Below are 27,234 nucleotides of genomic sequence, written 5' to 3'. Positions count from 1 at the left end.
CCCTAGGGTTTCATTGCTACAGAATCCTCGCCCCTCAATTCTCACCTCCATTCTTCCGTATACAGATATCTGATTGTTGAGCGAGATGATTGTTTGGCGACAATAAATTGCTACGTTGTCGATCCGAAGCGTGTCCTTCATCCTTTTATAAGTAGATGCCCTCATACACCGCAAGAGCATCCAAGATTCCTTCAAACCATCCTCCGTTCTGATCATAACGGAGGATGGTTTGAAGGAATCTTGGATGCTCTTGCGTTGTACGAGGTCATCTACTTGCCGCCTCGTGGTAATGAATATAAAAGGTCGGATCAACCTCCTAGTGAAATGAGGCCACCTGGTTCAATTCCCATCAAGGTATGTATTGGGTTCTTAAGTTTGATTGCGGAGCTCCGTTCAATATGAATTTGAAATACTTGTGGAATTTCAGGACTATGCAATAGATACACCCTTGAATAAATCAGCGTTGCCCGTAGGAGGTGATCAATCTCATGAAGTGAAGATTGATGTTAAACCCAACAGTGCAATTGCAGCGATAAATTTTGTTCTCAAGGTTCTAATTTTCAACTATTAACAGTTGAGAATTTCGTCCCTTTATGTTAGATATGCAGGCTGTTATTGTGCATCTTTTTGTGAGAATTTCTGCCCTTGTTGGGGGGTTTTGGTGGTGCAGGATGAAGAAACTGGTGCTTGGTATCAGCATAGAGGGAGAGATTTTAGAGTGCCTCTTGTGGACTACCCGCAAGAGGATGAAAATGTGGTTGGAGCAAAATGGGGCTGGGCGCATGGCCAGGTTGTCAAAGCCATTCTATTCTCTGGTCTACTTGATTTATTTTGTTCGTAATACTGTTGGATCTTTTACACTTACCAACGATTTGCAGCCTGAACCAATTTGTGATTTTCCAAGAAATGGTGTAACAAAATCCTGGAGGAGTGATGAGTGTCCTAGTAAAACATAATAGTGAAACTGACTCCCTTGTTTCTATACATCTTTAAAAAAAAATTGAGGACAGGACCCACTTTCAAAACAGACTAGTAAGGTCAATATGTATAAATGATTCCTTGTCTAGTTATTCTTGTAGTTATATACTGAAATGGAAAGCAGGTGTTTAGTAGCATGAATTCTTCCTGAGTTTATCTAGCGTGAATTTATGTCAATGCCAATAGTTGAGCCAAGTGGCTGTCTCGCAGTCACTGCTACTAAGTTGTAGAGCCCAAACATGCCCACTCTTGTCGGCTGTGGAGGTGGGTTATGGGTGGTTGGTTTAGGATCTTCAGTTTTTCTCGAGAGTTATCCAACTTGAAATGAAAGAAAGTTGCTTGTCTTCTTTTCAATTCTAGGAGCTTTGGGGAAGCTATCAAATGCGTTTGTCAAAGCAGAATCACCGTACTCCAAAGATCAAGATAGCAGCAATGAATCCAGAGACCCTCAACAGAAAACTAGGCATGTAGAAGAGTTCTATGAAGAACTGGCCATTGCAAAAGAAATTGCTGTGAATAATTCAGTAACTGTTTCTGTAAGGAAGTGCCCTGAGACAGCTAAGAATCTTCTATGCTTAGAAACGGATTTGCCTGATCATGTTGTTGCTCACTGGGGAGTTTGTAGAGATGATACTAAAAGATGGGAAATTCCAGCTGCCCCACATACACAAGAAACAGTAGTATTCAAGGACAAGGCTTTGCGGACTCAATTACAGGTTTCTATGACCTTTTCCTTTCTTTTCTATTCCCTCTCCTTTCTTGTGCGATTATTTCTTGACAGCTTTGCTATAGGTTCTTTTTTTTTTTTTTGGGTAATATAACATTGAATATATGTATACCTCTTTTAGCTACTATCACAATGTTACTATTCTAATTACGGGATCACTGTTAATTTCTTCCTCTTTTTTTTTTAATTTTAGATTTTTGCTCAAAGAAACAATTTCTAATACTTTGCAGGACAACATAATAACTGGAGATCAAGGAGTTGGGTGCGAGTTTGTGCTCACTTCATCATGCACAAATATGTGTGATGCAGGAGCATCTATTAGATTTTCCTAATCTAAGTGGGCATCAGCCAATAAGGCTAAGTTTTAGTTATATTAAATTAATAGGTTATTTTATTACTTGTTTTCCTATTCTTACTAGGATTTGGTTTATTTTCCTGTTTAGGTTTTAATTTCCTTTGTGAATTAGGATTTCTTATTAAACTAGGAATAGGAATTCTAGGCTGGTGTATTCTAGTATAAATAGGCTATTTAGAGACTCTTGTATTTAGTTTTGTTGATGAATATAATTTCAGACGTTAGTCTATAGAGTTTCTGTTGGGATTTTGCCCTAGAACTCAATTATCTTCGTTCCAACTTGATTCTACTGCTTTATCCTTCTATTCTCTGTATTTTGGGTATGTTTGGGTCGCTGGACAGCAGCTTATAGCCGCTGCCCTGCATCAAATTGGTATTAGAGCCTAGGTTAATCCTTGCTCCACACCATGGTTGGACGTGCTAGAGGTCGTGGACGAGGAACCAAGCCCAACACAGAGATGGCTGAGATGCGTATGATGGAAGACTTGTCGAGAGCGGTGCAAGCCCTCCAGCAAGCGCGGATGCCTATATGGAGAGCAACGCGGACCCTTACACATACCTGGGAAGGTGGTGGTGAGGATGAATATGAAGCGAAAGACGTCGACAACCTTTTTCATGAAGCTGGAAACCATGGTGGTGGTCATCGAGGTGGATTGGAAGAGCGGTTGGTTCGTGCGTTGGATTTGAATGGTGGAGGAATTAAAATTGAAGTTGTTGATTTCTATGGAAAGATGCATGTTGAAGATTATTTGGATTGGGAGGCAAGTCTAGAGAATTATTTTGAATGGAAGCCTATGGCGAGAAGATCGCAAGGTGTTGTTTGTAAAGCTTAAATTGAAGAGTACCGCGCTTCAATGGTGGAAGAGAGTTGAAGAGCAGCGTGCTGGGGAAGAAGATCAACACATGGGATCGTATGAAATCCAAATTCTGCTTTTACTGCTGATTATACCATGGAGTTATATGGCCATAACTTAAAGCAACGAGACATGTTGAAGAATATACATCGAGTTTAATAATCTCTCAATTCGAGTTGGTTTGAATGAGACTAATGAGCAGATGACATCTCGTTATCTTTCGGTTTGAATCGGACAATTCGAGATGAGATGGGGTTTCGTTTGTTCAAGTTGAAGATGCTCGACAATATGCTTTAATGGCAGAGCGAAGACTACCGCGCGTGGTGGAAGAGAGCAGTTTCCAGCCACCCGGACACGGGTTCAAAGTGATGAAGAAGCCAATCCAAGTACCCGAATAGGTGGTAGGAACTTGGGTGCTAATAAGAGTGAAAAGGGGAAGGAAACAACACAATTTCATCCTCCAAATGGCGCTAATGTCAAGAATTCCAAGGCTGGAAGTACTTCACAAGCTCGATGTTTCAATTGCGGAGAGGCGGGGCATAAATCTTACGCTTGTCCACAAAGAAGAATAAATTTGGTAGGTGATAAGATCAACTTTCCGAGCCATGTATGATGTTTATGGCAACGAAGAGGAAGTTATTGATCTCTTACCAGTTGAAGGAGAATGTTTGTTGGTAAGAAGTGATGACAACTCCCAAAGTTGAGGAAGAGGATTGGCGTCGACATAATATATTCCGAACACGAGTCCTTTGTGGGGAAAAGGTGTGCAACGTGATTTTTGATGGAGGAAGTAGTGAAAACATTATTTCAAAGGAGGCGGTAGAAAAATTGAAGTTACCAATTGAGAAGCATCCTAATCCCTACAAGGTTGCATGGTTTGAAAGAAGCGAAGTACCAATCACTTCAAGGTGTTTGGTTAAATTTACTATTGGTAATACCATTGAGGATGAAGCTTGGTGTGATGTTGTTCCCACGCATGTCATATCTTATTGGGAAGACCATGGTTGTTTGACAAAGACATGATGCATTCTACTAAAGCTAACACCTATTCATTCTATAAGGATGGGAGAAAGTGGACTTTGCAGTCGCTTGAAGAAGGATTCTGCCATGAGTTTGACATTGAGAGCAAGAAGGTGGCGTTTGTGTATCCACTTGTTACTAAGAAGGATGTTGAGGGGGCTTCAAATAAATTAGAAGATGACAATACCCTAAATTTAGAAGACCCTCCCGTGTTTGACTGTTGTTTGGAAGAAGATTGTGAAGTTTGTTTGGGAATTGAGAAAGCTTCTGACAAGGTATTTGGTGAGAGTAAACAAGCTGAATCTAGTGTAATCTTGAAGGCAGTGAATCAAGAAGAAGCTGGGTTTGAACTTTTGAAGCAACACAATCAACCCACATTTGAAGGAAAGGTAATTCAAGAAATTCTTGGGGGAATTGTTGGAGATGAGCTGAATTCCTTCAAAGGTGATACTTATGAGTATGCTGATTTTCTTGGGGTTGATTCTTTTAATTTTCAAACTACCAAGAACGTCATTGACCTTGTTAGACTACTGGTTTTTAGCGTTAAGAGTTTTTGGGCTGAGAGTTTGGCTGCAGAAGATATCTGGTACTGTTCCAGAAGGATCAAATATTCTAAATATCTATTTCTTTGGTGTGGGAAGGTTCAATATCAAGGCCAAAGTTCTATGGACAACTTATCTAAGAGGAGGTTATGTCTAGGCGGTTTTCACCAAACGATTGGAATTCGAGGAAGAATTCTTCCCAACCCGGTGGAGTTGATGCAGGAGCATCTATTAGATTTTCCTAATCTAAGTGGGCATCAGCCAATAAGGCTAAGTTTTAGTTATATTAAATTAATAGGTTATTTTATTACTTGTTTTCCTATTCTTACTAGGATTTGGTTTATTTTCCTGTTTAGGTTTTAATTTCCTTTGTGAATTAGGATTTCTTATTAAACTAGGAATAGGAATTCTAGGCTGGTGTATTCTAGTATAAATAGGCTATTTAGAGACTCTTGTATTTAGTTTTGTTGATGAATATAATTTCAGACGTTAGTCTATAGAGTTTCTGTTGGGATTTTGCCCTAGAACTCAATTATCTTCGTTCCAACTTCGATTCTACTGCTTTATCCTTCTATTCTCTGTATTTTGGGTATGTTTGGGTCGCTGGACAGCAGCTTATAGCCGCTGCCCTGCATCAATGTGCCTTTTAAATTTCTACTTAAATTACTAATTAGGTCATCATCTTTGAAGATCATGAAACTCATGCTACATTGTTAGTTTTAGTTAACTCTTCAGGCATACAAATACCTTTGTGTTGGTTGGAGCATGATTTTGAACAATGGAGACATGGGATTGTTTTTGAGAGCATTTATATGATCAAAACCCAATCTGAAGATTTTGTTAGCAGTTCAGTGCACACGTACTTGGTGTACATTATTTAGATGATAGAGAAATGGTGAATGCATGTAAGTTCTGGCTATAATCATCTTCTTGCTTGCAATTGTTTAGTTAATCATTAATCTTAAATTTACTGTCATTATACTCAATGTTCTTCTCCAGAAAAAAAAAAACTTTAAAATCAAGGTTTCCTAGTTGTGTTGTGCCTACTTGAGAAATTTTCAATTAACCTGATCAATAATGGATTATTTTCTTGATCAATTTTGTTATTTTCATGGGTATCCTTTTTTTGTTTGGTTGAATTCTCATGGGTATCCTGTGTGCAGCAAAAAGAGGGTGGAAAAGGATGTTGGGCATTGTTTACTTTGGAAGAAGGACTCGCAGGATTTCTTTTTGTTTTCAAACTAAATGAAAGTACGTGGTTGAAATGTGCGGGCAATGACTTCTACATCCCTCTGTCCAGCTCAAATCACTCAATTGCTATTGCTATACCAAGAGAGGTTCCATCTGAAGATGCAAAGGTACCTGACTGTAGTACAGAAGCAGTTCAAGAAAAAAAAAATTACTGCATATACCAATGGAATAATAAATGAAATAAGGAACTTAGTGAGTGACATTTCCTCTGAGAAGAATCAAAAGACGAAGTCCAAAGAAGCACAAGAAAGCATTCTTCAAGAAATAGAAAAATTGGCTTCCGAAGCCTATAGTATCTTCCGAAGCACTGTTCCAACTTTCACAGAGGAAGCAATTTCAGAGACTGAAGAATTGAAAGCCCCGCCAAAATATGCTCAGGGACAGGCACAGGTTTTGAAATATTGTGCCAAGGTTTTAACTGGGAATCTCATAAATCTGGAAGTTGGTACATGGAACTCCAAAGTAAAGCCGCAGAATTATCTTCACTAGTTTTCACTGTGATTTGGTTACCACCCCCTACAGACTCTCTGTCACCTGAAGGGTACATGCCGAAGGATTTATATAATCTGAACTCCAGGTACCATATCTTAAATTCATAATACACATAATAATTTTCTCATGGTCTTCGTAGTTCACTCCAAATAATTGAGCTAGCTCTGTTCTGCTTTCACTTTGATTACTATTTTCACTTGTGTTTTTCAAAAATTTATAACTATTTTTGTAACATCTCTTGAAAAAAAAAATGTAGTTTGGCATACCTCTGCTTGCTTGGTTTATGCGCATTCTGATCAACATACCAATCACTTGTTGAACCTTAAGGTTTCATTCTTTATCGTTTATGGGAATGGTAGTAAATTTCCTTTTATTTGGTTCAGGGGGTTACTTTTATTTTCTAGTCTTCGTATTGAACTTTCATATAAGAGATGCTAGTTAGTATCATTATACAGAGTATACTGTGAAAACTAAAAAAGTACTGATTGCTGCTGTCTCACACTTCTCAGATACGGAAATATTGACGAACTGAAGGAGACTGTGAGGACGTTCCATAAAGTCGGTATAAAAGTTCTTGGAGATGCTGTGCTGAACCACCGTTGTGCAGAATATCAGAATCAAAATGGTATTTTGTAATGTCTATAGGTTACTAAAAGTAATATAGAATAAATGTGATATGTGGGAAGAAGAAATTATATTACTTATAGATTTGTATTAGACTACTTTTGTTGAAGGGGTAAAAAGTGTGAACCTTGCAGCTTATGGAACTGCCTTCGTATGTCTATCATATGTGCAGAGTGAATGTTTATATGCCGAAGTTTGCCTAGTACGTTATCTCGGTGACATTTTGTATGCAGTATGTTTTCAGATTGGTGAAAATGCCTTCTTTCTATTCTACAGGGCAGGGGCATTGCACAAACCAAAAGGCATTCTTCGATATGCAAAAGTCCCAAAAGGACATGTAAAGGTTGTCTTCTCTTGATCCTCAGGTGCAACTGGAATCTGGTTGTACCCTGAATATCCATCCAAGAAACAATAAAACGTACGACCAGCCAACCTTTCCAACATTTGATCAGTGAAAGGCAATGGAAAATGATCCTTTCTAGTGCCCGCATTGATCTTTCTGTAATCAACACATATACGCCACCCAGTAGTCAAACGTGTGGGCACAAGTTCATTGTTGTCATTCTTCACAACTGTAATTCCAGAACGCTTGGGCACCACTTGAGTTGCACTAACCCACTTACTATCGAAATGGGGTAGATCATCCCAGCATCTAGAAGCTTCATAACCTCAGTACGAACAACTTCTTTCATAATTGGACTCAAACGACGTTGAGCATCAACGGTGGGCTTTACTCCATCTTCCATCAGAATTCGGTGCATGCAAATTGTAGGGTTGATCCCTTTAATGTCTACTATAGTCCAACCGATTGCATCTTGATAATTTCTTAAAATACGCAGCAATTTTTCTTCTTCTGTTGATGATAAGTCAGCAGCTATAATAACTGGCAGCGAAGAATGTGCACCTAGATAAGCGTATTTCAAGTGTCCTGGTAGTACTTTTAAATCCAGTTTAGGTGGTTGTACTTTAAAGGGCTGCAATGGTTTTTTCGGTTCCCCTAAACTCTCAAAAACGTGCCTCCAACGGGGGTGTAGAAAAGGAACACTTTCCAAAGCTGAAACATACTCAAAAACCTCTTCATCTTCAGTGTTTTTATTCTCCAACCCATGCAACACCTTTAACAATGGATCTGATGTCAAACGGGGCATAATTTCAGCATGCATTAAGCTGTCTAACATGTCAACACGCATACAATCTTGCACATCAGTTGGCCTTTTGGTTATTTCGAATAAACTGAAAACAACGGACTGATCTTGCACTCTAAGTGTAAGTGTTCCAGCCTCAACATCAATTAAGGTTCGAGCATACCCATGAATGGACGCCCCAAAATAATCGGTGTTTGTATATCTTCATCCATGTCCAAGACCACAAAATCTGCAGGAAGGTAGAGATTATCCACTTTAATAATGAGGTCTTCAATAATTCTCTTAGGGTAAGCAACTAAACGGTCCGCCAGTTGTAGAATAACTGATGTAGGCTTGATTTCTCCTTGTCCTAGTCTCTGAAAAACAGAAAAATGCATTAAATTAATACTGGCACCCAAATCAATTAAAGCACGTTTAAAATTAGAATTTCCAATTGTGCATGAAATTGTAAAACTCACTGGGTCTTGTTTCTTTAGAGGCAGTTTGTGTAATAAAACTGCTCTGTAAGAATAACTTTTTCAAAATCCACGAGCTTCTTTTTCTTTGTGCAAACATCCTTTAAAAACTTGGCATAAGATGGAATGTTCTTAATTGCATCAATCAATGGGAGATTGATCTGAACTTTGGCCAACGTCTTCATAAAATCTGTCAATTGTTGATCTTTAACGTGGGCTTCAACCTTTTAGGATAAGGCATTGGAGGCACATAAACACGTTCTGCAGTTTCTCAATTTTTGTTTTAAGATCGCCCATAGACTCAGAGAATGTAACAATATCGATTCTGCAAAATTTCTGAATCTGCTTGTGGTGTGATGTTGCCTGCGAATTTCCAACACAAATTTCACCTCTATTGTCATAACTTTTACCCGAACGTAGAACTTGAATCGCCTTACAATCTGCGCCTCCCTTGGATTATGTTCCGTTTGGCTAGGAAATGTACCTAGTGCTCTTTCTGAAACTTGGAATGCAATCGCCCTATTTGTTTTTCTATGTTTTTCACTGTTGCTTGCAGATTTTGGAATTCTTGACTAGTGGCATTTGCTAATTTTTCAATTGCAACCTCCCAAGCAGCCTTTAGCACAGCTTTGTATTCATTGTTGAAATTGTGGCCTTGCAGGTTGATCTCTGTCCCACTTAAAATTAGGATGATCTCTCCAACCCGGGTTGTAAACATTTGAATACGGGTCATATTGTGGACGTTGAAAATTATTAAATGCATTAACTTGTTCCACTGCAAATTCCGGAATAAGCATCTTTATGCGGACAGCTCAAAAAATCATGGGTTGTCACATTGCAAATGCTACAGCTGGTAAAGGTTGCTGTACAGCAACCTATGAACCTGGAATTCTTTGTAATAACATGTCAAATTTTGCATCAAATCTTTCAAGCTTTTTCTCCATTTTTTCAATTTGTGCCGACATATATGGAGAACCATTAGATATCTCAAAAACAGACCTTGATTGTGGCTGCTCAACGCCCATTGCTGTGTATCTGCTGCCATTTTTTCAAACAATAAACAAGCCTCTTGTGCATTGTTATCCTTGTATGATCCTCTGCATGAAGCGTTGACAAGAGTTTTTGTTGTCATATTTAACCCTCTGAAAAATATATGCACTTGATCCGTACTGCTAATACCAGAATGTGGACATTTTCTATTCAACTCTTTAAACCGTTCCCACGCCTTATGAAACTCTTCATTTGGTTTTTGGGCAAAAGATAAAATTTGAGTTTTCATGTCGAGAGTCTTTGAAGCTGGATAATACTTGTTTAAGAATTTTTCACTGAGTTGGTTCCAAGTGCTAATGCTTCCAGATGGAAGTGTGAGGAGCCATCTCCTTGCTTGATCTTTCAATGTGTAAGGAAATAGAAGAAGCTTAATAGATTCAGCTGAGAATCCTTTCACCAAAATATTCTTGCATCCCATTAAAAATTCTGCAATGTGCATGTTAGGATCATCGGTTGATAACCCATGAAATGTAGGTAGAATACTCAACATGTGATGCTTGATTTCGAATGTAGACCCTTCTTCCACTGCTGGATATGTAATGCAACCTGGTATGTTAGTGGCATGAGCTGTTAAAGAATTACCCAAAGGATCACCAGCCTCTGGAATAACAAAAGCCATTGTTTCATCTGTGCAAGTCCTCGAGTATAAAGACTGCAGAAAAGTCCCTTGCGGTGAAGGAACCCACACAAATTTTGCTCCCTGCGTCTCCTCCTTAAAGATTGCTTAGGTTCGGATCAAACGGAAACAATTGCTGAACTGCTGAACGTGTGCTGACCATGCACAAATTGTAATCTGACTGCCTTCTGTGATCTGCAAAAATAAATAAAAACGAAAATTTTTTCTTCTTTTTTTTTTTTTTTTGGTATGTATGTACAGCAATAATTAATGCAGAATCTGATTAGAACGAATTATTTTAAATAATCCCCGGCAACGGCACCAATTTCTTGATAGGCTTTTTAGTACCTGCGCAAACAGGGTTAAAACTCCTACAAAACTTGCAAGAATGACAAGGTTATTGTAGTATAAATGATTCTCGCAAGGTCGTTCTCCGCATGGATCATTAAATAACTCGTAGCAACCAAATTCTAATTAATTATTGCAAAAGAGAAAGTTGAGATGTTTGATTTGAAGACCTTAAATTAAAAGGAATTTAACTAAGAAAAATAAGGCAATATGCAATATTAAAGCTAAGAGCAAGAGAAACAGTTGTGTTTTTAGAAATCAAATTAAGAAAGCACTAGGGATCCGCCGTCACCTTAACAATTCTATATAGTTCCCCCAATTACTTATGACCTATACATGCATATTTCGAAGGTTAGGTACTCCTAATATATGCCTACTTGGACCCCCAACATAGAGCGTATATCACGCATGCAATCCGTCTGTGGTATTCAGATCAAATCTAAACATACATGACTCATTAAGTTCTGTGAAACCTTTTGAAAAAAACATGCAACCCTTAAGACGTGGTATTCATCCTAAGTGAACTTGCACATATTAATCACAAGAAGCCTTCGTCAATTTCAGGACCGACCTCCGACCAAAACTGCATCAAATTACTTTTCTAAACATCCTAATGGTGATCAAGCATCAAGACACTTAGATAGTTTAACCCAGTGATGAATAATTCGAAAACCTGCATGCATATAATCATAAGCAAATTGGACAGAAACTACATATTCTTGCTAAAGCTCGTGGCCTCACCCTAGCAAAAAAAGTTAGTTACGCATGTTCACAATAAAAATAATCAAGTTCTTCATTAAAATAATAAAGATCGAAAACACCTTGAAGTAGAAGTTCTTTCAAAATCCTAGCAAAAGTCGTGTTCAAAAGCCAAAAGAGAAGTCCCAAAATTTGCTGTGAAAAATAACTTAAATACCTCCTAAAACCTAGCTGCCCCAATCCCCACCAGGAAACTAGGTTAAAATAAAATAATACTAGGATATAAAATCCAAATTGGATTAGGAGAATCTGCTCACAATCTGCCCAGCCACGTTTTGGTCTCAAATCTCCTCCAAATATGGCCCAAGATAGCTCGTTTTAAAGATAAAAATATTCCAAACACTTCTCCAGAAGGCCACGAACCCATCTGAGGTCATCTTGGGCTCCAAACACGCAATAAAAGCCCAAAACGTCATTATTACAGCACTGCTCCTTCATTTATTCGCCAGGAAATCATCGCTTGGTGGAAAAGTCTGATATTTTGATACGATCAAGCTAAGTGACTCACGTACGTCCTCCAACTGGAATTACTCCAAAATTCGTTTATTTGATTATGTTTTGCTCCAGAGAGAATCGAAAGTCCTGTATTGGAAATATAATTCAAAGTATCAAAATTCTTCCAAAGTATTAACCAAAATATACTAAGAATGGGATTAAATATATAATATAAAATCGACTCATCAGTAATCTTCTGCTTTCTTTTTCTCTAATGCAAATCGCAAAGCAGCAGTGTGGAAGAAACAGAGCACTTTGTTACAAGTTTATCCTTGAGGGGTCAAGCGATTTTCTGTGGGAGTCAGAGTGGTCAAAAGTGTCAATTTGTGCTTACCTTTCCTCCAGAAAGATTACAGCTGATAATAACTTAGTGCACTTTATTTTGTAGAGACTTCCCTCCCTCTTTTTCCAATTGCTTTTGTTTTCGTAATGATCATACTTGTCCTCCACCTCCACCTCCACCATCCATGAAACTCAATATAACACGGTTTTCTCAGAACCCTTCTTCTGTTCTTCCCCACTTGACATGAGAGAGTGAAGAACTGAGGGAGCTTCCTTCATGCTTCAAACCATACCCTCCGGTAAGTAAAACCAGTCAATTACAATTTTCTGTCAACTTTAATGCCATTTTCTTTTTGGGTTTCTTGTGCGTTTGTTTTGAAACTCATGCATTCCTACATCTGTGTGCCAGTTGAGTCTCACTTTCCTGATGCTGAATGTTCTAACCTTTCTTTTGCACTTTCTGGAAATGTGTTCATCGGTTCATGTCTTAATTCAAAGAAAGCAAACTAGACAAAAGGAGACAAGTGCACACAAAAACCAAAACCATTTTCACTCCAATTATATTACGTTTGGTTACATGAGAAATCAAGAGGGAAACCAAAGCAAAGAAGAAAAAAATGAACTTAATTCTATGCTATACCTTTGCACACCAAAAAACGATAAACAGGAATCCACTTGAACTGGTTAATCTCTCTCTCTCTCTCTCTCTCTCTCTCTGTGTTTACTTTTCAACATATACTCTAGCTGAAGATATAGGCGAGGTGCCAATGTATACTTACAGTCTTACACTCTGAATGACTAGGGATATAGCAGGTTCTGTACAACTGGTAAATCAAAGGCCAAAAAATGGAACACACCAAGACAAACTAAAGAATGACACACCAAGCACGCAGAATGTGAGTACCGGATAGGAACTCCGAGGGTGGTAACTCTGCTGAGGGACAAAAGAATGCAGAAAACTTTGTTAGATACTTTTGGAAATGCTAGAATGCACCGTAACATTCTAGATCTGGGTTTTGGTAAGCAGATCTTAACCTGCCTTTTGGTAAAATTTCAGGCTGGAATGGCTGCAATCCAAAGAGGAAAGGAATTCAAAAAAACATGAACTCAATAGGCAAGGCAACTAAGCCATGTAAAATTTCTATGTATAAGCTGGATCAAAAAGGCAGGTTGATTATAGACTTTGAAGGAGGGCTCGTTTGCAGGGTGGTGGTCGTGAAGGATTGTTGCTTGGGTAAGGAGAAGGAGACTCCACTCCAAGCGTTTTGAGCAAGAAGCTCCTTTCCTGAAAAATCCAACAACATAACTGGTTAGGCTTGCTCTCCTGCTATATGCACTTAAGCTTTTTATACTAGCCATTACATAACTTACTGAAATAGAATATGTGACTGAAAAAAGTAATAACTATTAGGCAAAAAACACGGTAGTATTCTACTCTCTGGCTCCGCAACTATTATTGGCCTGGCCTGTTTTTAATGAGTTCAGTCCTAATGGCTGCTTATCATCAGTAGACTTAAGAGAGTCCTACATACAAATGTTGCAGGGTCAATCTTTTCCTGACAACCAGAGCCATCATTACTAATACCACTAGTGATTTCAGAAGACTAGAAGTCCTACAAATGTTTCGATGACGTAATCTGAGAAGCCTACTAGTGACTTGATAACGACTGAAGGTGCTGCTAATACAATGAAGGATGTTTCAAATAACTTATTATTTGAAAGATTTGAGCTCCTGAGGGAACTTACACTTTCAGAAAATTTTGGGCTGGGAATTCCTGCTGCCAAAGATCTGAACAACGGGGTAACTTGATTAGGAGAACTGAACTCTGTATTTGACGATACAGAAATGACTGCATCAGTTTTTGTTCCTTCATTACAAGATGGAAATATTTCTGCATAAATAAGATTAGATATGTTATTATGAAATCTAATTAAGCTGGAAACTATGATATATAATTCACAAGTAAAGTTATTATCAGCCTATATATCTTATATGATAATCCATTACCTTGCTTTCTGGTTCCTCTGGAAACAATCCCTTTCTCACATTCTCGAACATCATTTTCCCCTCCAATAGGAATGGATTGTGAACCAGGTTGAATCTCCTCAATCAGTGTACCTATTTCAGCTTCGTTTTGTTCCACATAACATTCTGTTTGGGACAGGAGAGTTGACCCTGTACTGTATTCAGAGCTTCCTGGGGACTCATCGTATAGATCTGGTTGCCTACAATAATATGTCATCAATTAGATGATGCATGGTGATTTAAGCATGCTCAAATCAGAATAGTCCAGGTCACTTTTCTTACTGCCAAGATGATCGACTTCCTTCATTAGTACTCCTTAAGTCCTCTAACAGATATTTAAGATCTTCGAGTTGAAAATCAAAATCAGTAATTCCATAACTGAGGATGTCGCTTTCTTTGCTTTGATTCAAGAAATCCTGGAGCACCTGGATATCACATTGATATATGTTAGAGGATATGCAGACTCAATTTTGCACCATACTTAAAATTTTGATTGGAGGGAATTCAAGTACTAAGGGAACCTCAGATGTCATGCTATGGATAGTTATGTCAAGAAAGCTAGATATCTAACATTGATGAATAAACATTCAACCAAGTCTCATAACTACATTATTCTCTGTTGGAATGGTCTGGACTATCTTACGGAAAGTATGGCAATCTGTTGATTGATGTTGGGAATTGTACTCATTTGGTTGCTATACATGTGAGTCATATTTATATTTTGATATCAATTACATGTTGATAGCTGAGGCCACAACCAATGAAAAATTAAATCTCACCTTCCAAGCATTTTCAAGACTCTGGTCTGTGTTCTCTGTGTTAACTTTTAGTGCCAATGAGCTGAGCAACTCTGCTTGTTGCATCAGAGCAGTTATCTTCGGATCGTCCTTCTTGAGAAATGATCCTTGAAACTTGCTATTTTGTGCTGCAGGTAAATGACATTAAGAATGGAATTAGATTCTCCTGAAGTTTTATAATTGAAAACATATAAATCACCGCATCTTGTATTTTCAACTGATAAATAGGCCAACATTTTGTTGGCTAAATAGAACAAAAATACGCTATGTTTTCATTATATAAAAATATTAAATAAATAAAAAAGCTTATTTTCTCACACATTTCAAGCAATGTGCTTCTCAGGCATTGTCATAGCAATCTGATGAGTTTTCAAACAAATTTTTATTTCAGGTGATTTACCATTCCCAGAGACTTCCTTTGTGCTACTGACATTATGCTGGTCTGGCAGGTTGTCTACATTGTGGAAATTCTGAATCAACACAGTAAATGGAGCTCTTAGCTGCTGATTCATCTTTCCACACTGCTCAAATAGTCTATCCCCGGAGTTACAATTTTCGGAGAGATTAGGGATGTGGGTTCTCCTGTGTCGTACAAAGAATGAGTTCTACTACATTGAGTAGTAATCTAATCAACATTTTTGTACATAAAGATGTAATTTCTACTCTACCTCATCTTCTTAGAAGGTGCTATAGTTTCTGTTGTTCCATCTGTATTGAAACCATTTCGGATTATGACCCTTTTGTCATTTGAATTGATGTATGAAGTAGCGTTCTCTTTAGCTAAGGCCTCATATTTGGCTCTCTTCTTGCACAAGGTCGAAAACCGGTTTTTCACAGCATTGTCAGTTCTGCGTAAGTAGCACAGATTAAGCGAGTCATTACAAAGACCTGCCTTATTGCACAAAGGGGGAATAGAGAGATACCATACCTTCCCGAAACCACCTTAGCTATTTCTGTCCATCTGTTACCAAATATCTTTTGAGCCTGCAGATCAGATGACCTTCAGTTATAGGTTGCTGTTACCACATCCAATGATCAGGGCAATAATGTAAAATGCTGAATGAACTGTGGTGGGTTTTTCTGTTGAACTTTAGGAAGACAGACTATGCAATCAATAGGTCTGGCCTACTTGGTCTTATTATAACCGAGATTCAAGAAAGTAATTCAAGTCTTTAAAAGAAAGAGCTTCTCCTAGATCGAGTTTTTGGAAAAAAGTTTTTTCATTAAAACTAACCTTGTATATATTTCACCATTTTAGGATGCATAAACTGGAGTTTCAGAAGCTTACCTCGCATAAGAGCATGTCTTCCTCTGGTGACCATCCTCCCTTCTTGAAGTCAGAATTCAAGTATGTGTACCATCTGCAACATTATTTTCAAATTCATATAAAAACAGATTAGTAGTCAAAACAACTATAGCCGAATAATTGGGTGGAAGAAAACAGAGGATGGCTCAGGAAAAGTTGAATTCAACATTAATTATTGGGTTTGAAAAATACCGTCTCCTGCACTGTCTCGTTGTTTTATCCTTGAATTTAGACGCAATGATAGCCCAACTGCACACAAAATGATCACAAAATTAAGCCCTCAGTTCATTTTCTACGAAAAAAAAGAAAAAAAAAAAGGATGCAGCACCAGCAAACAGAAGGTAATTAAATTGAATTAATGTCAAAGTAAAACCAACCCATGTCAAAAAACTAAGAAACATACTTGTCTGTTCCATGAACGCTAATTTGGTTGCGCAGAATGTCATCCTCCTGTAACTCACGAAATGAACCAACCCATGTCAGAAAACCAAGAAATATGACTCGGGGTATTGGTATTAATCAAAACTAAAACTCTTATCTATTTATCCAAAATGAAAAAGAAAAAAAAAAGGTGAGCAAGAAATAAAAGGACCTCTTGAGACCAGGTAACTATGTGGCGCTCCTTCTTCTTGGAATTAGAATATTCATTTCCAAGCTTCTTCCTTGGCTCCTCCTGCGGCATTGGGTATTTAATTTCACCTCTCTCTGTCTCTCTCTCTCTCTCTCACCAGTCTCACTCTCTCAGTCTCTCTCTTGGCCTTGGACGCTCCTTGATCCCTTTATCAAAACCAAGTTGCATAATACAACTAAAGCCGAAGTCTTTTTTGAGCTATATAATAAAGAAAACGGCCAGACCCCAAAAGAAGCAGAGAAACCCTTCCCTCTCTTTTTCCTAATAATCTTCACAGATACTGTTGGGTTCAAACGGAAGCATAAGCACAGTCCAAACCATGACCCGATTGATTTGCCTCGGATTCTAACTTTTCAAACGCACCTTTGGAGTTACTCTTTCTCAAAGTTTCACTATCCCCTGAATTGAAACTTATAAGAATTGAAGAAAGAGAAAAGACATCAGCCCAATATACCAAATATATGCTCAAACAGTGTATATACTTGAGAAAAGAGATTAGATTGGATCTGGGTATTTGTACTTTTGTATCAACTTCCACTAACTTACAGAGATTTAGGCTGAAAACTACGATCGGGGTTGTGAGAGTTTGGGGTGGGACTGGAGAGAACAGAACAGAACAGAGGACGTGTAGAAGAGCAATAAGCTGAAACCTTTTTTGAAACTTTCTCTGTCTTCTTTACAACCAATGACTTGTGAGGACTTCTGCAAAGTCTGGAATATATATTTTTATAATTTTTAAAAAAATGGATATATAAATAAAACTAACGGATTGTTTTTGGTTGCTTTATAGTTTAGTGCGCGGGTATGAGGGGAAGTTTGAAAAATAACGCTGAATTCCATGAGATAACATTAATGGATGATGGTGGAGTAGACTATGCCCACAGGGCCACACACACCCAGGCCAGACACTATTTATCAATATTTATAATGATGAATAATATATTTGTGTTTTTTTAATCCGATCAAAAAAAATGATATGATTGGCTGTGGCACATGCATGATGCACCATCATGTACATTTGTTGTATATGGTTATTTGATATTATTATTTATCATATCGGCATTTGATTTTGGTGGGTTCAAAACTTTTGAATATGTTGCAATGGGTTTGTAGCAGTCGTCCGAGATATTGTGTTCGAATTCTCAAATATTTTACTTAAATTAGAGAAAAAATTTGAAATTGTTTTTTGTGGGTTTGAAAATTAGAAAACTTTAAAGGGGAAGTGACCATCTTCGTGACCTAACCTTCACATTCATTCACTCAAATGAGGCGGAGGAGAGCCTAATATATTTTCCATTTCCATTCAATGCCTGTTTTGGTTAATTCATTTCTATCACATTAATCTTGTTTTTTGTTTGAATTTTTGTATTTTTCATTGTGCTTGCTTGGGCGGCTTTTCTCCATTCCCACGTGTGTACGAAATGAAATGAGGGGTTGCCATTGGAGCCAATCCCCGCAGCCACGTGTACTGATGTGATGGGTCCGAGTTTCATACTCGAATTGGATGTTGGCCACACCCACACACGACAATCTTCACGGTGGTCTGGCACCTTCCTTATGCTGTTTCACTTTCACATTCGTAGGAAACACGAATTCGTTTTTCAAAATTGAAAGTTGAAATTTTTTTATTTTCTGTGTTTATTTTTTGTTATCAATGATACTGTCATGTGACTGCTTCACTATTGTTTAGATGTATCATGCACGCATGCTTCATGAATTCTAGATTTTTTATTTTTTTTCAATAACTAGATTAGGAATCATTTTGAATTATGTTGCTAGTTCTTTGTTAATTTGTCATATTTCAGACAGTGTTTAATAATAGGGCTAACTTTCAATCTGTTAATGGTGACATCTTATCTTACTACTAGATTTATTTGGATTGAATTGGAGTTGCGTCCAAGTCAGTCTTACGAACTATTAATGATATATTGGCACTTTAGTTAATTGTTTACACCAATCGAAACTCATATAAACTCGTGTAAATTCAAAAGAATAGTTTGCATCGTATGAACTTAATAATTAATATGTCACTATATACGTAGAAATTGAGAAACCTCCTCCACAAAAGAAGTCAAAAAAGAAAAAACAGGAAGGAGTCTTCATCAAACAAAGACAAAGGGCAGCAAGTCGATGTTGGACTCTTCCTACGTATTCCATGAATGAGAGGACAAACACTAACTGTCCACAGAAATTCAAAATTGTTGAGCATTAGTGTACACAATGAGAAAATTAGTAGAGGAAGACGTAACCCCACATTTTCTCTCGGCGAAGTGACAGAAACCTAACTATATTAAATGTAATTTTATTTAAACTTATTAATTTGGATTAGACTGATAATCCGTGTGGGCCTTAAACTAGCCGAGTTGTAATTATATTAAGTACGGAAAATACAAAACCAAACAAACTTTCACAGTTCTGACATGGAGTTGCATAGGGTTTACTTAAGTCCTAATTTATATTTCAATATTATTTTTATGGCTACGATATTACCATTTCTTTCAGCTCTCTTTGAAGAGGTCTTATATAAACTTTCACGTATAATATAACCCAAAAAAGGAAAAAAAAACTTTCACTTATATTTCCTCCACCAAACAGATATCTAGCTCGTTAACCTTGCCAGGTGGGTAAGTCCTCCATCCACCACCTGGCCCAATAGGAAGAGGAACGCGCAATCCTGTCGACCTTTTTAAAATCTTCAATTGGTGGAGCCCTCCAACGGCAAGAAACCAGAAATGGGCATCTCATTGGTCTCTTTCTTGACAGCGAAGTCTCCCGCCAAAAAGAGGCTACTGATTCAAGCACGAAAGCCCATGTTACTCCCTCTGCATACCGTTCGTGAGAAAGGATGCAATCAGACTCAGAGATGAGAATGTGAGTGACAAGTATCATATATGCAATATAAAATATATATTTTTGTGTGTGTATAGTATGAAGTATAAACATGTGCTTTTTGGAGAGGGAATCCAAACAAACAATGTTCATGAAAAAGAGAAATAGTAGCTACCATAGCTAGAAAATAGAAAATGAAACGGGTTTATGAGGGTCTAGGTTTATATTCGTCTCAAAATATGTAACGGATTTATGACTCAAGTGGTAATTATTTATGCACACGAAGTATTGTATTCGAATGTCCCTTTCAATATCGCATGTATAAAAGAAAAATAATAATGAAAAAATTGTCCCATTACAAGAGCCATATATGAAAGGGCAAGAGCAGGAAAAAGAAAGTAAAGACCGACCTTGTGGAACCCTATGCAAAAGCTAATTTGCTGCAATAGCAATACACACATGCACCCTTTTGAAACTTTAAAAAGGTTTAAAGAAGAAAACAAATACGTAGATATATCCCATGACCATGCATGAAGCCTGATCATTCAAAAAGAAAACTTGCCTCCGTTTTCTTTCCCTCCTCCACTCATTATGCCTTAATTTTGTCAGTTTTCAGCTTTGATTGAATGAGCTGGTGTGGCCATATATATCACCTTTTTAATTTCTTTTAACGCTTAGCTAGCTGTGTAGTTTAGGCTACTAATGCAGGTAATTTTCATGTTAAGCAGATCATCATCTTTGACAAATGTCACGCGGTTTTATCTTTGACAAATCACATTTGGTCCCATATGTTTCTATATTATCACTTTAAGCCCTTCAATCTCCAGAATTCGTGTTGTAGCTTCACATAGCAACTTGGTACTGCATACATATTGATTTGAAAGAATCCATATAAATATATGTACAGTTTTAAACCATTCGTGCATCATACTAGCGACCTACAACTGCATAATTGATTTGAAAGAATCATAATAAATTTGGACATGGGGTCTGTGTGTCCACATGTGTATATTAATTGGTTCCCATTTCAAACGTTCCCTCGCAAACAATGTCAATGCTATATGGCCAACCTAGCGGACTTTGGAAATAATAATAAAAAAACAAACTCAATTTGACTAAGTCTAAGCATTTCCCCACATTCGTAATCAAACGAATAAATAGAAATAGTGAATTGAAAACAGATGAATTTCGAAGATCAAAATAAATGATTTCATGTTCTGTTATCAAATAGTTCGATATGTTACGTTACCAAATTACGTACATAAATTATATACCGAAATAAAATTAGTCTGATTAATGATATATAATAAGACAACACTTCCATTTCACTTGGTAAACTTCAACTTGAGAGGTATTTAAGGATGAGGCCTATGAAATGATCATGAGGGTGACCACAACGTTAATTATCTAATGACTAAACTCTAAACCATGCAATTATACTCATTCCACTAAACCCTAAAGCACTAACTATAATAAAAATCCAAAACCAAAATATTGCAAGGCATAATGTTGTCTGCAGTGGAGCTTAATTAGGTGGGGGAGAGAGAGAGGCCCAAGTTCCCAAAGAGATTGATATTTGATTAGATGGGGTGGGGGCCACTGAAGGAGGGGCTAGCTGCCTTTGCCTAAACTTCAATTCTCATCATCAGTCGTTGGTCATCATCCACCATCCATCCCAACTTGTCAAGCCCAAGCGCCCACCCAATCAATTACGCCGCGCCAAGTGTCCCCGCTCTCTCTCCCTCCCTCCCTCCCTCTCCATCCCTTTGCTTTTATTTTCTGATTTTCTTTTCTTTCTTTCTTTTTTCTTTTTCTAAAAGCAAAAAATAAAATAGAAAATGAAAAACATGGGCCTATTGGGAGGAGGCTCCCATTCTCAACAAAAGGGGCATTGGTGAATCATTAGCTACTAAATATTCAATGAGCTTATCATAACTTACTTTTGCTTTGGCCTTATCTTACAGTGCTATGCTATTTAGACGGGAGCTGTTCTAACTTTAACTTAATCTGCTTTTCATCATTTCCTTTATTTTTGCCAATGAATGATTTTTATTTAAATTAAAAGAATGCTATATTTGTAGGGTAAGCCCCCTCTCCTTTTTCTCCTTTGTTTGATCATGTTAGTTAGCTATTCTATCTACCAATTTAATGTATAACAAAACTTATGGTGCAGATGAACGTAAAATAATTATATATACAAAATCCAAATATTTAGGTATATATATAGTAATATTTTTTTAGTTAATTTTTTATTGAGAGGAGCGATAACATACTAAACTCACACACACTATACCGATGCATAGGACTCTAACATAGGAAGAAAAACAAAACATGTACTAACTTTGCAACGGATCAAACTTATAAAATGTGTAGTTACATGCGTTAACTGGTTTGTTCGAGCATGTTTATGGCCAAGTACATCTCCTAATTTTTCTTCTACCCTTTACAGGTGAAAAAGTTTCATTTTAATTAAAGAATTCCTACATTTTCCCCACGAAAAGGGTCCATAATCAATCCTTTTAGTCCCCATTTTCAAAGAATGAAAAAGAAACGGCAAGAAAAGAAAAGGAAGGAGGAAAAGAATTTTAAAAAGTAAAAAAAAATACCAAAAAAGAAAGAAGAAAAAAAAGTTTTTCTAGAACAACTTAGTTTTATATATAAGAGAAAAACACCCAAACCCTAGCTCAATCCATTCCAATACTAGTTAATTTGGAAATAGATAGATAATATACTTAGTTAATTTTAATCCTACAATTAAACATGTTTTAGGCCCCTCATCATGAGGAAAGACGTGTGTATTCAAACATTATCTTCCGATTTGTCACTTGGTCCGAGTGTTTTTCGGAAAGTAATTTTGTCTAAAACAACTTTATTGGCCAAGCTGCATGCCTTTTCAATAGAATGCACCCTGTTTAATTTTTTGCTAAGTACTTGTTAATTTGTCTTGTTGTTTGTGTAGCGGGTCCCGATTTGGGATTTGCTTAGCGCTCCTTCATTGTATCTTTTTCACTAAATCAGGCTAGACTTATCAAAAAGAGGACAAGAGGGTCGAAAAAGAAGGCTGAAAAAGAGAGGGTGATTTACCCTACAAATAAAGTTTGATGTTGTTCAACACTTGATCAACAAAAGCACAAGAAAGAGTACAAAACAACTTTTTGCAATTCATCTTTATATATTTTTCACTTTTATATTCCCATTTTTCTGCACAAATCTCCCTCTTAATTATTCACGTCAATATATTTGCACTGTCTCCAATTGGTAATGAGTAGCAGCCGCGGGTTCAATATACAACTTTGAATGCACATATCAAGAAAACTCTTGAATCCTATGTAGGCAATTTGCCTAAAAAGGTCCCAATAAATCAAAATATGGATTATATTTCATATTAATATAATTATTCTACTGTCAAAGCTGAGCCAAGGATCGATATAATAGAAACTAAGCATTGCAATTAGCAATATTCTTAGTGACATTCCATCTAAGATCGGTTTCCTTCCTATTAGTTCTTTCAATAATTTCCATGCTTTTTTTTTCTCTCTTTCCATTTATTTTTTTTCTTTTTGTTGAAAAGAGTTAGGGTTATATAATTTATAGTACAATTAATTTCATGTGGGTGGCAAAATATTCCTCGACTGATGACTTGATCCCATCCCATGTAAAAGAAAAGAAAAGAAAAAACAGAGCAGCAAAGGCCCTACGTGTGGAAGAAAAGTTGCAGCTCATGTAAAAAATTAATCTATTTTTAGCTTTATGTGGACGTTGGGGTTCTCTTGCTTGGGATTCCTACAATGCTTGTGGGATGTGGGCACCCTCCACATTTTGGATATTAGAGCCACCTTTTCAAGGAAGAGCCTCTGGACTTTTTTTTTTGTTGTTTTTAAAATTCTTCGCCCTCTCACTTTCTTTCTCTCCTCCGTATCTTTTAACACAAACTAGAGATGCTTTGCTTTCTTGTAAAGAAGGTTTTTGAGAATCCTATGCCCTCTTCCTTCCTTATATTCCCGTAGTTTGGTTCTTATTGCTCTGTCCCTTTTCAGATTGCAAGATTCCCAAGCACCGTTTCTTCTATACATGTTTTTGATGTTGGCTTCTTTTCAAAACTTGTGTTTCTTCACATCTTGAACTTCATTAATCTAAGGGCAGTCAAATTCAACGCTTTGACCATTTATTTCATTGATAATCATAGGTTTCTTGCTTGTGAGCTTTTTGTGTGAAAGCTTGAGGGCCTATTGATCGACATCGAGGGTTTAAGATACCTACCTAGAAGGTTAGGTGCTAAACGAAGACTAATAGCAGTTTGATGTGAGCTTAGGCCCCTGTCATGACTCATGACATGAGGATATTGTAATCTAACATGGAAACTCCTATTATATTAATCAAAAAAGAAATTGGTCTCCTAGCCATGCCCACAGCTCCACTACTTGAATTTTCCCGCCACAATGTTGTATGAGTAGTGTGCCTAAGTGGGAACTTGGAAAGTATTAGATTGACAAACTAATGAGTATTTGATTAAAATAATACTCCTATATATGCATGCTTGCGTGCGTGTGTGTGTGTGCCTTCTACATTGATGTGGCATTGAGTGTAGACTTCTAGCTACTTCTAGTTCTAGCTAGGCGGCAATTGATTTATTAATAACTAATTCATATGTTATACAATGAGTGGATTAGTTATATACTACATGTTAGTTATGTGGTGTTACCAATCAAATGTTATAATATGAGTGGACGTCATAGTCAGAGTATAGTATTGATACATAAATATACATGTTACAATATGAGTTAGTTAGTAACACTACGTAACAGTGTGACTGTTACATTAAAGAATTATTTGTTTTTTCTTAGTTTAGTCACCGGATTAAGCATTTTATAATGGTATTGAATCAAATGAACTTATTATACATGTTATTGCAAACAATTGAGCTTAGGAAGTTGGTCTTCATCAAAAAATGGGAAGCTACTGCTGTTACATTCAGAAGCAAGTTACTGATATTAAAAATGGTTCTTTAATTAGGTTCTTTAAGTTGTAACACTGATTGAAATTTGGGAATGGCCAGGGCCAGAGCCAGAGGGGATGGTGTCAAGTGTGATCATATTAGTATAACAAAACCTGCAAAGGGCCAAAGGGGACCTGAGGGAGCTAAGCACAGTCTCTATGTGATGCCTCATAATTAAGAATGGTGGCTTTCTCTTTAGCTTCTTTCAATAAAGATGGGTTCACAGATGGGAGGAGCTCTGCTCACCTAACTGGGGAGGGGGCCTCTTTCTGCCTCGTGACTTGACACCACCTTCAATTTTTTCTGATCCTTCTTCCCCCCAAACTCACACTACAACCTGTCTTTGCCTTTTCTGAGGAAACCAAATTAAGAAAAATGGCAGAAAAAGAAGAGAAAATGAGTGAGATATATACATGCAATGTATGGTCAAAAGTTTTTCCAATGAAGCAACAACCCCAGCTTCATGATCAGTTCCTTTTGTGACTCGATGCTGTTTTTTGTTGGTTCATTTTTCTCCTTTTCTTTTTCTCTGCCCGAGCATGTGTAGGGTTATGACATCAAATATTTGATATAAATAAATAACCAAAGTATGGGACTGAATGGAACAATTGCAAATTGTGTCAGTCCGTCCAGTCCTCCTCCTACCAAATCAATCTCCCAAATCTCAAAAATCATACTCTGTGCTCTAACACTTTACAGAGCGTAGGGACCAATTCGATCGTCCTAGCAAAACCTGCTACGTGTGCTGATTATTTTTCTTCGAAGATAAGGAGGGTCGATTTAGTTTTAGTCTGCTATATGCGTTTTTACTAATACAAGCGATAGTCTGAATTATTCTAAATGAATATAATTTACGAAGAGGGGGATTTGAACTTAAGTGTAAAAGTACGGATTAGCTATGCTAATGAGATATTAGCAACTAAACGCAGAACTTATTCAGAAACTTCGGAGAAGGTGTGTACAAAGTCCATTGAGCTAAAGGTAGTGGTGCTGGCTGGCATGCAAAGCTCACAAACAAAGAACGCATTGTAGGACAATCTGGTAGGATACGACGATTATTATTAGGTTTTGTTCGATGATTGATTCCTCACTTTTACAGTCAAACTTTTTATGAGCTTTGTCAGAGCCTGTGAATGTGAAGTGTCAAAATCCATAGCTTATTTTTGCTCTCCATATACTGTGTATATATAATTGAGTAGACAACTTGTTTTATTTGATTGAGGCTTTGTTTTTTTTTAAGCTGAAGTTCATTCATATCTGTCGATTGAATGATTTTCTTGCAAAGTCCCCATGGGTCCCCCAAGCAGCACAAATAGTAATATAACAAGTGACGTGTCACACAACCCAACCCAACCCAACCCAACCCAACCAAGTTGCTAGCTCAATGTTGTTGATGTCCCTTTTCTTCTTGAACCAATTACCTACCTCTGCAAACCAAACATATGCAATCTGAAATAAAAGGAGCTCATGATCAACCCAACCCTAGGTGTCGTGTCACATGCCATTATAATCTTGCACCTTACCTAACTCTCAACCAACTTGAACAAACAAGAAAAAATAAAAAAACAAAAACAAAGTGGCCCACAACAAGAGGCTAGGAAATGCACGTGGGCTTAGGGATATTGATGTCCAGGCCCTGTTTATATGAATAGGTGATTTGGGCTCCACTTACCAGCCCATGCGTAGGCCATCTTATTTGTCCTGCCAAAGATTTGGTCTGGTGTAATCATCTATAATCCAACTCACAAATCAACTTTTAAAAAATTAAAATTAAAATTATACAAGAGGATATCGGGGGAGTTGAACATAGGACCTAGGATGTAAGGAGAAATGTTCTTACCCACTTGAGCTACAAATGCTTTGCAAATCAACTTCACTTATTTATGATAAGTGAAAATCAATGCTTAATCATGCTCTAATCAGTTGTGCTTAAGGGGTAAGCTTAACAAAAGTTATAAAGCTTAAGATCCCCAAGTGGGACATTGTTTGTGCCCAAAACCTTATTATTAGTGTCCTCCGATAATAAAGATTGGTAATGTATATGGTTGGTTGACCCTACAAACAATCCCACCTAAAAAATTTGATAGCCCGTGGGTAAAGACATGCATGGACACCAAAGAGCCAAAGTTGATTTAGCTGAGAGACTCTTGAGTCTTAGAGAGTGACAGAATTAAAGAAGCTTTATTTTTCAAAAGATAAGATAAAAACAAAGAAATATTGAAGTGATAGGACCTGGACCTAATGACAATGGTGGTCACCCCCATCAACGAGTTTGATTTTGCCGACAATGACCATTGCATAATTTACTTGATTTATTATCTTTTGCTTCGTACTATATTGCACGGATATACTAATACGATATGATATGATTCGTCGATACAGTAAAATTCAAAAACTAGAATACAAATATGGCATCGATACAATAATTAAAATAATATAAATAGAAAGAAAAAAAAAACTAATATTGCATCCATCATAAGTTCAAAACATAAAAGTAAACACAAAATACAAGTCTCCATAAACAAAACACAAAATATAAGTCTCCATAGGATTGATCAAATCCTTTATAAAAAAAAGCAACAAAAAAACAAATTAAAAGATTGAGAAGCCACTTTCCAAATCTCTAACTCCATAGGATTTTATAATTTTAAAAATG

At 37.1% G+C, this 27,234-nt stretch overlaps 1 protein-coding gene and 3 pseudogenes across 3 annotated transcripts; 2 read left to right on the top strand and 2 right to left on the bottom strand.

Annotated features, from left to right (window-relative positions):
• Positions 1-106: 106 nt before the first annotated feature.
• LOC148919807 (alpha-amylase 3, chloroplastic-like) lies at positions 107-7,838 on the top strand (annotated as a pseudogene). The gene is made up of 8 exons (XR_016123547.1): positions 107-142; positions 271-354; positions 428-550; positions 671-790; positions 1,339-1,694; positions 5,640-6,304; positions 6,729-6,844; positions 7,120-7,838. The product of XR_016123547.1 is annotated as an alpha-amylase 3, chloroplastic-like (transcript).
• LOC148919805 (uncharacterized) lies at positions 7,410-10,112 on the bottom strand (annotated as a pseudogene).
• LOC148919806 (small nucleolar RNA R71) lies at positions 9,619-9,718 on the top strand (annotated as a pseudogene).
• Positions 10,113-12,518: 2,406 nt separating the features above from the next.
• Positions 12,519-17,598, bottom strand: FLP (Duplicated homeodomain-like superfamily protein). 2 transcript variants are annotated; one of them, XR_016124716.1, is made up of 13 exons: positions 16,715-17,598; positions 16,526-16,572; positions 16,315-16,371; positions 16,105-16,177; positions 15,745-15,800; positions 15,485-15,664; positions 15,217-15,398; positions 14,799-14,944; positions 14,302-14,444; positions 14,002-14,219; positions 13,740-13,885; positions 13,033-13,278; positions 12,519-12,924 (listed from the first exon to the last, which is right to left on the bottom strand). XR_016124716.1 is itself a non-coding variant. In XM_089047397.1 (13 exons), exons 2-13 carry the CDS (start codon positions 16,802-16,804, stop codon positions 13,168-13,170), a joined length of 1,449 nt encoding a protein of 482 aa, XP_088903523.1. In that variant the 5' UTR covers positions 16,805-17,152; positions 17,300-17,445; the 3' UTR covers positions 12,519-13,167. The 2 variants fall into 2 exon arrangements, 1 of the variants encoding a protein (XP_088903523.1); XM_089047397.1 differs by having other exon boundaries at positions 12,519-13,278; positions 16,715-17,152; positions 17,300-17,445.
• Positions 17,599-27,234: the final 9,636 nt, after the last annotated feature.

Source organism: Prunus mume, linkage group LG2 (genome assembly GCF_029339155.1).
Source record: "Prunus mume cultivar Tortuosa linkage group LG2, ASM2933915v1, whole genome shotgun sequence".
In the NCBI taxonomy this organism is placed as follows: Eukaryota; Viridiplantae; Streptophyta; class Magnoliopsida; order Rosales; family Rosaceae; genus Prunus; species Prunus mume.
Note: the sequence above shows the minus strand (reverse complement) of the source record. Positions and strands in the feature narration are given on the sequence as shown.

What these genes read in the sequence shown, in the direction of transcription:
- FLP (XM_089047397.1), bottom strand. Translation starts at nt 16,804, where the DNA reads ATGCCGCAGGAGGAGCCAAGGAAGAAGCTTGGAAATGAATATTCTAAT. An exon ending in AGCGTTCATGGAACAGACAA is followed by an intron (nt 16,372 to 16,525) that starts GTATGTTTCTTA and finishes TTTTGTGTGCAG; the next exon opens with TTGGGCTATCATTGCGTCTA. An exon ending in AAAGGAAGTCTCTGGGAATG is followed by an intron (nt 14,945 to 15,216) that starts GTAAATCACCTG and finishes ATTTACCTGCAG; the next exon opens with CACAAAATAGCAAGTTTCAA.